At 31.0% G+C, this 12,340-nt stretch overlaps 1 protein-coding gene across 7 annotated transcripts in view; it reads right to left on the bottom strand.

Annotated features, from left to right (window-relative positions):
- Window positions 1-12,340, bottom strand: part of LOC134681379 (multiple PDZ domain protein-like) — a 158,504-nt gene that overhangs the window by 119,856 nt on the left and 26,308 nt on the right. For all 7 annotated transcript variants that reach the window (XM_063540991.1, XM_063540984.1, XM_063541005.1 and 4 more), the window contains one exon: window positions 4,979-5,113. In XM_063540991.1, the coding sequence (XP_063397061.1) occupies window positions 4,979-5,113 (135 nt within the window). The remainder of the gene's footprint in view (window positions 1-4,978; window positions 5,114-12,340) is intronic.

Here is a 12,340-nt window from a genome sequence, read left to right as displayed (position 1 = left end):
TAACAATATGCATAAGTAAAGTTGAGAATGGAAATGGGGAATGTGTCAAAGAGACAACAACCCGACCAAATAAAAAAACAACAACAAAAAACAACAACAGCAGATCGGTGACTGTTTATTTTCTGAATTGCAAAGGGACTTTTACAGTCCGGAATTCTCTTCCTTCAATAACCAGATAAACCTTTTGAGCTCCCATGCAAATGACAAGGTTCGACGCATCTTTCCGCTGCTTTGATTGAATGTTTTACATCGTAGTGATCAAAAACATCGACCACTGTTCCAGCATTTAAAAAACACGTCAGAAGCATTTTTTGACGTCCATACATTGAATAATTCCCATACCATCACGTATCAAAACTGTATTTGCTGTGTCATAACTTGGAAGGTTGAAGGAAGAGCAGATTTCCTCTTCAAGTAGGTGAACTATATCTGATTTGCAACACTTACGCATGGTACCATCATCGTGGAAAAGTGCTGAAGGTATTGAACCAATATGATATGCCAAGATCTTGTCTACTGTAACATCTTCTGGAACATTAGCCAGGGCTAAAGCGCAAAGGGCACCTGACAAAAACGTAGGCTGGAGTCCACCTAGCATAGTTTGTCCAGTTAGTTATGAAGAAATATGGCAACATTGCAGACACTGATTTTATAGCGAACCCTATTGAACCTTTCTATAGATTCACCTGCAAGTTACCTGTCCATTTAAACTTTTGTAAGTTCTATTGTCCCATCTAACAAATACAACAGGTATTGTTCTCTGTATAGTTTATTCACCAGGACCTTTAAATTTCTTCTAAGAGAAATATATCACTCATTGATTAATTTACCGGAGTAAAAAATTTATCTGCTAAATTAGATGGAAATAATATGTGTACTATTTATAAAAAACTGTATATGAGTTTGAATGTATTATATTTTCAATCTGTTGAATGTAAACACTGATTTAAACATTAATAAAAGTTGATTCCTAAAAAAAATTAACATTATTCCTATTTCCAAAAACAAATTGATAAAACAAAACCTAAAAATGTTGATGTTTCCATATTAAGGCCTTCTTAAAAGTATTCTATAACTAAACAAAAACTAAAAAATGCAAATTTTCATACGAACAATACTTTTTATTTTAAAAACAAACTGTTTATGATTAAGTTATTATTTATTTTGAACATATTGAAAAAAATATTATAAATGTTTAATAAACACGAAATCACAGGCATTTTTTTTTTATGTGAAACATGTAATTTCTATCAATTTAGCAGATAAATTTTCTACTGAGGTAGATTAATCAATGAGTGATATATTTCTCTTAGAAGAAATTTAAAGATCTGAGTGAATAAACTATACAGAGAACAATACCTGTTGTATTTGTTAGATGGGACAATAGAACTGCCAAAAGTTTAAATGGACAGGTAACTTGCAGGTGAATCTATAGAAAGGTTCAATAGGGTTCGCTATAAATGTAAAAGCCACAAACCATCCCGTTCAGCTCTTATATTCTGTAACAATATTTCAACTGCACGAAGAAAGCAAAGGTTGGTGATATACTACAATAATGTGCTCTGAATTCTTCAAACAAAGGTAAAACATGTTCTTCAAAAACAATGAAGAACTCCTCAATATCTTCAGTGCTTTGTGGTGTGCTGGGGACAGCAAATAAGCTATGACAGTCAAGGAACACCTTCCACACATTTGGTTGAATCGTTTACACACGGTTTTCATCTCTACGCCAATTAAAGAATGCCTTAAACAAAAGAACCATAAGAGCCTCATAGGCCAATGTTAATCCTCGAACACCACGATTAAACTGTTTACCAACTAGCATTTGATTAACTGTATTTGAAGCATAATTCCAGATTCTACAAGTAAGTCAGAGAGCCCAGCTGATGCCCATAACTTACCAACTGTTGCTATAAAACAGGAAAGCCCGTGAAACCCACCGAGTCTTATTATATGGGAGTGAAAAACATCCGGCATAGACCATTTCACCTGTTGGGCGACAGCATATAATTGCTGATCAAAAGTTTGTACAGCGTATTGTTGATCAGCACGATTTGACATATCTAAACATTGTTTTATGGTGGTATATACTGTTCCCATGTCGCTAGGTTTGGCGTCAATGACCGGAGCATAGGCTACAAACGTAAATTCATATTTTGATTCAGATAATCTTTTGTAGAAACCGGTCCAAAATGGGACAATTTGTTCATTACTTTCTAGGGAATTGGAATATGATCAATACTGCGTCTCGACAGTATTCAAATGAATACCCAAGACATTTTAGCAACATCTAGTCTTGAATCAATAAAGCTCGACACAATCTTGTCATAAGCATCTGCATATCGTGGGGGCCATCACGTTCTTTTTGGCTTGTCATAAGGTAAGCATGCCATAAGTTTGGTATTAGAATCATCCAACGTCAGAGATCTTTCTGGTCCGCGTTTAACCTTAATGGAACTATTACTTGTGTTGGATGTGTCATTTTGATACTGAAAAACAGCTCTAGCCATTGAGTGAAAAGTATTCTTACCATCTATAGTGTCGTATCGGTAAGGAATTAAAAATCTGGAAATTCAATGAATTTCATAGCAATGTTTATAAATTGCTAAAAATATAGATATACTCATCCGAAGGAGCTGAAGTTGGTCTCATAAGTTTAGAAAATGAAGTTTTATTACTTTTCACATAAAAAAATGTGTAATATATCAATAAATTATGAATTACAAGTTTTGCAACCTCTCCGTTCAAATAAAAAAAGAGTATGCATTTTTCAAAGGGGATAAAAAAGTTAAAAATAAGGTTCAATAGAACAAATTTTCATTTTATAATATACATGTGTAGTTACTCTCTTAATAAAATCCAAAATTAAGAGTTTGTGGATTATAAAAATGAAATCATGATAAAAAATGTTTTTGGAATGCATTTCAAGTTAAAATCGAAAATTCATTTTCTTTTCACTCTCAAAAAAATTTGCACCGTACGAAATGTCTACGACCGGGCAAAAAAGTTAGATTAATGTATTGGCTTAGCAAAAATTGATTTTCAGCCTGCAGGTATGCCGGTCCATTAAACTCGTAAAATAAGCACCTTTTTCGTGATTTGTCACTCCACTATAAACAGATGTGTTTAATTACACTTTGTAAGGTTTTGTGAACCAATGCACCTATCGTTTGAACAATAAAGTAGGTTAACCCACAGTGGATACCAAATAATATGCTGTTATTGTCTTGATGATATATATAGACAACATATGTTTCTCAAGATGACACTATGCATAATTTAATAAACATTCAACAAAGTAGTAGCTTTGAGTGTAGTTGTCTGTATGTGGTCTACAAGTTGTCTTATATGAGGGTACCTACTAAAACAGAGTGTACATTTTATTTCTTTACAACAAAATTACCATTATTCGTCATGAAGGTACCCCATTACAACCCTCTTATAAAACACAATCATTCAATAAACTGCAATTCTAAAAACGAAGTTTGGCAATTTATCAGTAAAGAATTTGCCCATATTGTTGTTTATATATAGTATACCACTTAAGAAGACACATTTGGCTTATGCTAAAATGGAAAAATTACATAGTGACTTTTTATTCAGGCTGATGCAAACAGAAGTGTTCATTCTAATATGGCTTAAATTCAATTTTTAGGTTTATTTTAAAAGTCATCTGTTTGTGGGACATCTTTTAAAAAATCAATGCAAACTTTAAATTGTAAAATGCATGGAATTAATTTCTCATCAATAAAATTCTTTGTAAATCCAAAATGTTCAATTTTTGTTTACCTTTCATTGATGGATTTCTGCTTTATTGAAATTTTAAACAAACATCAATTTTTATTGTATAGTAAGAACATAATTCATAGGAAATGTAACAAAAAGTAAACATGCAATAAAATACAATATTGCACTAGTACAAATAAAGCTTCATCAGTGACAAAAACATGTTTTTTAACAATTTCCAATATTGACCGATATTTTCTAACCTTCTACCGTTCTACGCTATTTGGTCTCTTTTAGGAGAGTTGTCTCATTGGCTATCATACCACATCTTCTTATATTCACATTAAACAATTTCTATAATTCTTTCCCAAGTAATACCTTTTCCCAACCAGTTCATTATTTTTTTATAATCAATGTATGGTTCATTTGATATCAGTGTTTTATTGGAATAAATTCAATTATGAGTTCTTGCTTTTTTATTCAACCACTGAATCTAATGCAATAAAATATTTCTCCATTCTCAATAAACAATTAAATATCCTATATTTAAAAAGCTAGACAAGCCACACGTTTTAAATTTGAAAATTTTTAAAACTGTCTCAAGTAGAGCTATTTTGTATCACATTTGATGTAGTGGCAAAAAATATATATACATACAGATATTTTACCATCTACACCTCTAAGATTTTTTTAACATTATTTTCAACATACTTAATACAACACCATACACCATGTAATGTCTTTGCCTACTGTGGATTAGTTATTGTTCATATAGGATACCAATTTCCGTGTTTAATGAAAAAGGAATTTTCTATTGTGTTATATGCAGATTTTGGAAAGCACAAAATCAAATGTCCTAGAAGTAAGATTTTCTCAATCCACAAAAATTGGTTTCCACTAAAATAAAAGAATCCACATTATCGCTATTTTGTGCATTTTTCCTTTAATCTTTTTTGTGATAATTTTCATATCATGCTTCTCGCTTGAGATGGAAAAATTATCACTAGAACCTAAGGAGACCATGTGGCGTTGCTAACGAAATTGACATTGAAATTGACAACGTTGTCATAGGTAAAATAGCGATAAACAGATTATCATGGGTCATCTCAACTGGATTGCTTTTCTCACTTTCGCTGTTCCAGCTCAAGCGAGAAAATCAATCTTGTTGAGATGATCAACGATAATCTATAAGTATTTCAAAAATCTTGCGTGAGAGTTTGTCCTTTTCAGTCTGAGGTACAAATGTACTTACAATATCAGCTATACCACCAGGTAGAATGGTCTTTACAACTACTCCTGTACTACGACCTCCGATAATACCAAATCCTAATCCTGTTCCGTCATTTATTAAGTCAATTACTTCAATTTGAGTCCATTCTGTATTCAGCTAAAAGCAAAAAGCAAATTTAAATGTAAAAGAAAAGTTTTGATTCTTTTTTTTTATCATTTGAATGTAAAACTTAATTTAATTTTGTTGTTTCTATAACACTTGCATGTGTTCTTATTATTAGATCGTCAAATTTTTTACAAAGCAAAAGTTCACATTTTAGCATCAGATATATTCATAACTAGCTAAAATAGTGTGGTCAATTAATAGCACATAGTAGTAACTTCAAATACATTTTATCTAACGGATAAAACTCTTTTGCTACTTTTTATCACCGATATCTAAATATGTGTATTTCAAGTATATTTTTACCGGTTCTGCTTTAATAATTGGTTCAGATCTAACAGAAGAAGCCGATGATGCTTCTTGAGCATCTTGACGAGCTTTCAGATAACATAAGGCTGCAAGTACAGCACCACAGATAGTATTTTGGTATGTCCGTCCCATAGATGATGCCATTTACATGCCACACTAACCTTCATTATCGTGTATAAATATTTGTCAGCACGAAATCTGAATCAAATGTTTTACTCAAAGTCCAATACATTGGTATTTGGCATTCTTCAGTAATCATTACTACTGTTTTATATGTGAAGTACCATGGTAACCGAATTCCTATATTATATAATTCAACTCTTAAATGCATCTCTTTGGTATTGTAGAGACCTGTGACATTTCTCTAGTAAAAGACTTAATAATTTGATGTCATCAATATTCACCGACTTGACGAAATAAAATCATTAAGGATTAAGCTATCACATTCGATAATTTAAACATCTTTCTTGGCATCAAACCATTTCCATTTTATTTTTCAATTTGAAACACTTAAGAATTTGCATTAAATCCACACTTTAGTTTTTTCAATAAATCGACACTTTATTTCATCGAAGTTCTAGTGTCACTGTAGCATCCCCTTTTATTTAATTGCTATATAATATTTCTAAGTTTTGTGGTAATTATTTGGCAGCTGTTTCAATAGAATGCTTTGAAGACAGAATTGATTAACTGGGTTTTTTTTTCTGGCTAGACAAACCTATGTCCCATAAACAGTTTATCTAAACCAATCATTAACTTTGTTTGAGGAAGTACTTCTTTTCAAGGACAAATTGAGCTAACTTTATTACTGTATTACAACTCACATTTATTTTAAGCAACAGTTTACAAAATTAGAAACAAAGAGCAGAATTGTCAAAGGTTACGTTGTATTTTATTTTCATTTCATGACTAAGGTAAAGATCTGTTGACACAAAGAAATGTCTCACGTGTTTGCAGGGGTAAAAAAAGACAATCTAATTAAATTAAGTCAAAGTGATTAACAATTACATAAGGGGCAGAGCCAGGAAATACTTGTAAAACTGATATGTACTGATAGTAATGCAACTTTATAGAAAATATCATTGATCTATCACAAGTTTAAGTAGTTCCTATCAAACTGACCCACGCAGAAAACTCAGCAATTGTTGACATCTCCTTCCGCCATCGCAGGCGACAAAAATTACTAATGTCCTTGATTTATCAATACCACTAGAGACAGATCATTGTAAATGTTGGTGAAATATACAGATTTTTCAGTTTACATTTATATATACCAATATAACCAAATCATGTGTTAACAAACTTTTTCTTGCAAGTGATCAATTTAGTCTATATTTAAACAAAAGCTATTAAAAAATTTGGTAGATATATCAAAATCAATACTGACTGGATGGACAACTTGATTAACCTTTGCTTCATCATCAGATTTTTTTTTTAGAGAGCTCGTGATAAAATCAAAATATCATAGAATTGTTCATTTGCAAGGAAATAGGTTTGAACATCCTGTATGCTTCATTCTGTAATAATCATGGCTGAAAATGGCTGCTAGCTGCAAAATTGTTACTAGGGTAGCTTAACATAGAACTGTTATCATTTATCAGCAAAAAGTTCAGGTTTTGGCAATCCTATACCCTATATGTGAGAATGACAGACAGACAGATGACCAAGAAGGTACAACACAATCAGGGATGGGGTCATCGTAATCTGTAATCGTAATCGATTGTAACTGATTATATTTTTTCAAGTAACCAACTGTAATCTGTAATCGAAGAAATTTTCGATTACATGAAATCGTAATTTAAACGATTACAGCAAGGAATTGGATGTAATCATCGATTACTTTTCGATTAATTTAGTAAAATAGTTTGATGAAAATAACCTATTTCAGAGGAAAATATGTATGTTATTAATTTGCAGTACATCTAAAAATACAAAATTATGCATCAACAATACTTGAGAGTTAAGCAACTGCCTTATTTCTATCTACAAATGTATTGTCTCAAGCTGCATTATGAGTAACCAGACACCCTACCTAAATTTACTTTATATCTAGCTTTTGAAACAAATAGATGTATGTGCTTGTCAATAATTCAAGAGCTTTAATATTTAAATAAGAAAATAGATTTGAAATAATAAATTAAAATTGTTCTTTAATAAGAAATGTGTCTGTCTTTCGTTAAGTTCTGTACTACATTTTTTTTAAAGAAGTAAACTTATTTGTTTTAACTTTCTTGAAAAACATCATTTTCAATCAGAGTTGAAATTAAAGCTTAGAATAGATAAACAGTTGATTTCTTAAATGTTATGATATACATGTATATAAATTAAATTAAAAAAGAACACAAAATCCTTTTAACAATGAACCAATGGCAATGCATAGCAATTCTTTTTTAGGAATAGATACATGTACTGTCACTATATTTTGTATATAATTTGATTGAAGAAGAATTCTTGCATTTACTAATGAGAAGATCAAAGTCTTCTAATCCATGACAAACATACTTTGTTTTTATTTCAATTATCTTATGTCTAATTAAAAAGGAATAATGTCTGAATTTTTTAGAATCCTGATATTTCTTCTGAATGAAGCTGACAACATTCTGATTTTTTTTATGAATATTTCTGATTAAATTCGAATTTTACTTAGAGAAATTTAGATATACTGAAAAATGTGTCAATACTTTCAAATGTGTCCGAACTATGTTTCAGAATATTAAGATGGATTAAGATTATTCCCGAATCAGTTAGAATTGGAATCAGAAATATATTTCAGCAGTTTTGCAATTTAACCTGTCCTTAGATTGGAAAAATAAGCATGTAGAAATCAGGAAGAAACCTTTTCAAGTTCATTAGGATTAGAAAGTATGACATTAGTTCTATTGTGCCTACAATGTGTGACATCATGTGAATCAAAGAATTTCAATATATCGTTTAAAAACATTGATGAAAGAAAATAAAAAAGATTTTTTTCTATATAAAAAGACAGCAATTGATCTGAATATGCCAAAGACTGTAATATAAAGCTTGTACAGATAACATGGGTTTTACACTTACACAATTTGATATGATGAAAAAGGATTGGCCCAGACAAACAAAAATCTTATGTTTTCTCTACACAGTACAGTGCCAGTGGTTGTCTTTAATTCAGGTCTTTCATATTTGTTTTGCAATCAATTATAGTAAATAGTTTTCTCGTATAAACTGCAGGGGCCTTTTATAGGTGGCAATAGGGTATGGTTTTTTCTCATTGTTGAAGGCCATACGATAGTTGCTACTACTAGATATAGGAAGATGTGGTGTGAGTTCCAATGAGACAACTCTCCATCCAAATAACAATTTAAAAAGTAAACCATTATAGGTTAAAGTACGGCCTTCAACACGGAGCCTTGGCTAGTTCATTTAAACTCTGGTGAATAGCTCTCTCATTGACAACTAAACTGAATCTCCTCATTGTCCAGCCTTCGACTTAAGATGAAAAAGCGAGACTTAGCGATCCTACATTCTGTCGTCGTCAGCATCAACAAATATTCACTCTGTGGTTAAAGTTTTTGAAATTTTAATAACTTTCTTAAACTATACTGGATTTCTACCAAACTTTGACAGAAGCTTGTTTATGATCATAAGATAGTATCCAGAAGTAAATTTTGTAAAAATAAAATTCCATTTTTTCCATATTTTACTATAAATGGACTTAGTTTTTTCTGCGGGGAAACAAAACACTCATTCTGTGGTTAAAGTTTTTAGAATTTTAATAACTTTCTCCAACTATCCTGGGTTTGTACCAAACTTGGACAGAAGCTTGTTTGTGATCATAAGATAATATCCAGAAGTAAATTTTTTAAAAATAAAATTCTATTTTTTCCGTATTTTACTTACAAATGGAATTAGTTTTTTTCTGCGGGGAAACAAAACATTCACTCTGTGATTAAAGTTTTTTAAATTTTAATAACTATCTTAAACTATCCTTGGTTTGTACCAAACTTGGACAGAAGCTTGTTTATGATCATAAGATAGTATCCAGGAGTAAATTTTGTAAATAAATAAATCCATTTTTTCCATATTTTACTTTTAAATGGACTTAGTTTTTCTGCGGGGAACCATTACATTCACTCTGTGGTTAAAGTTTTTAAAATTTTAATAACTTTCTTAAACTATCCAGGGTTTGTACCAAACTTGGACAGAAGCTTATTTATGATCATAAGATTGTATCAAGAAGTAAAGATGGTAAAAAGATTACTCCGTTTTTTCTGTAATTTACTTTTAAATGGACTTAGATTTTCTTACAATCATAAAAAAGTAACAAGAGGAATATTTTTATTGATTTTTTTCCTCATAATTGTTGAGCCTGCGATTTACAGCAAAAATAGGCCAGACACTGGGTTCCGTGGAACCCTTACACATTTTTTTATAACAAGGCAAATAAAACATCAATAACCAGATGCTCCGTAGGGCGTAGCTTTATACGACCGCAGAGGTTGAACCCTGAACGGTTGGGGTAAGTATGGACACAACATTCAAGCTGGATTCAGCTCTAAATTATGGATTGTGATTAAATAGTTGACACAGCATAGGTTTCTGACACAGAATGAATGTGTTCTAATGAAATTAAAATTTTTGTTTTCTCTTGGAGCAATTCACTATGCTGTTGAATATTATTCCTCTCAAAAAAATGTTTGAAGAAATTTTCTTTTTATTTATGAAATTTCAAATGAGAAATTTAACCCAATTTTTTTAATCACATCCCCCTTTCCCTTATTCCAAAACTAATCTCAATTAAAATTTCTAATGGAGTTTGCAACAATTACTACTCATTTAAATACATCATAAAATGTTAAGATGTAAACAAACTGCTTGTTATCACTGAATGGTAAAGATTATTTTAATTTATCAGTTGGTAGTAAAAAGTGAATGTATATATAACAAAGATTTAAGTTGATTCTGGACAAAGAAAGATAACTCCAAATAAAAAAATTCTTACAATTAGATATTTCTTGCTTACTATTCTGGACAAAGAAAGATAACTCTAATTAAAAACAAAATTGCTATTTCACAATATTTTGCAATAAGATATTTCTTGCCATTGTGCAATACTGTGCAATTGAAAAGACTTGCTATTGCACAAAACTTAATATAATTTTAGATCCTGATTTGGACCAACTTGAAAACTGGGCCCATAATCAAAAATCTAAGTACATGTTTGGATTCAGCATATCAAAGAACCCCAAGATTTCAATTTTTGTTAAAATCAAACTAAGTTTAATTTTGGACCCTTTGGACTTTAATGTAGACCAATTTGAAAATAAGACCAAAAATGAGGAATCTACATACACAGTTAGATTTGGCATATCAAAGAACCCCATTTATTCAATTTTTGATGAAATCAAACAAAGTTTAATTTTGGACCCTGATTTGGACCAACTTGAAAACTGGGCCGATAATCAAGAATCTAAGTACATTTTTAGATTCAGCATATCAAAGAACCTAACCAATTAATTTTTTGTCAAAATCAAACGAAGTTTAATTTTGGACCCTTTGGACCTTAATGTAGACCAATTTGAAAACGGGACCAAAAGTTAAAAATCTACATACACAGTTAGATTCGGCATATCAAAGAACCCCAATTATTCAATTTTGATGAAATCAAACAAAGTTTAATTTTGGACCCTTTGGGCCCCTTATTCCTAAACTGTTGGGACCAAAACTCCCAAAATCATTACCAACCTTCCTTTTATGGTCATAAACCTTGTGTTTAAATTTCATAGATTTCTATTTACTTATACTAAAGTTATGGTGCGAAAACAAAGAAAAATGCTTATTTGGGTCCCTTTTTGGCCCCTAATTCCTAAACTGTTGGGACCTCAACTCCCAAAATCAATATCAACCTTCCCTTTGTGGTCATAAACATTGTGGTCAAATTTCATTATTTTCTATTTACTTAAACTTAAGTTATTGTGCGAAAACCAAGAATAATGCTTATTTGGGCCCTTTTTTGGCCCCTAATTCCTACACTGTTGAAACCAAAACTCCCAAAATCAATCCCAACCTTTCTTTTATGGTCATAAACCTTGTGTCAAAATTTCATAGATTTCTATTAACTTAAACTAAAGTTATAGTGCGAAAACCAAGAAAATGCTTATTTGGGCCCTTTTTGGCCCCTTATTCCTAAAATGTTGGGACCAAAACTCCCAAAATCAATACCAATCTTCCTTTTGTGGTCATAAACCTTGTGATAAAATTTCATAGATTTATATTCACTTTTACTAAAGTTAGAGTGCGAAATGAAATGCTCCAGATTCTCTACAATTAACGGTAAAACTACTGTGATTGAGAAGCATATAATTTAATCTATATAATGGTACCTCTGGTTGTTATCTATTAGGCAATTATTGATTCAGAAAAATTGGAAGTGATCATTAATTATTCTCTGCTATTAATTTGATGGTACCGGTTTTAGGATATATCTACTTCATCATTATATAGAATTAATCAAACAGACGTTGTGTTTATCGTCTGTTGTTGTTTATATGTAATCCTACTGTTATAATCATTACAAGGTAGATATAATTAATTATTTACATAGGTAACTCAGGTTCTATGTTATAAAGCAGAAATGGTAGAATCTAGGTGAGCTAATCCACTTGTCTGTTTTAGTTATATCAGAAATGCTTTGATTGTTAATTTACAAATAAGTATTTACATAGGTAACTCAGGTTCTATGTTATAAAGCAGAAATGGTAGAATCTAGATGAGATAATCCACTTGTCTGTATTAGTTATATCAGAAATGCTTTGATTGATAAACTTACAATATAAGTGGAAATATGATACATAAAAATATAGGTTGTTATGACCAAATCATTTGGCAGACATGCGTAAGCCTCTAGGTTCAAGACTGTCCAGATGGGGTCATTGA

Source organism: Mytilus trossulus, chromosome 1 (assembly GCF_036588685.1).
Source record: "Mytilus trossulus isolate FHL-02 chromosome 1, PNRI_Mtr1.1.1.hap1, whole genome shotgun sequence".
Taxonomy (NCBI): Eukaryota; Metazoa; Mollusca; class Bivalvia; order Mytilida; family Mytilidae; genus Mytilus; species Mytilus trossulus.
This window is presented reverse-complemented; position numbering and strand designations above follow the sequence as displayed.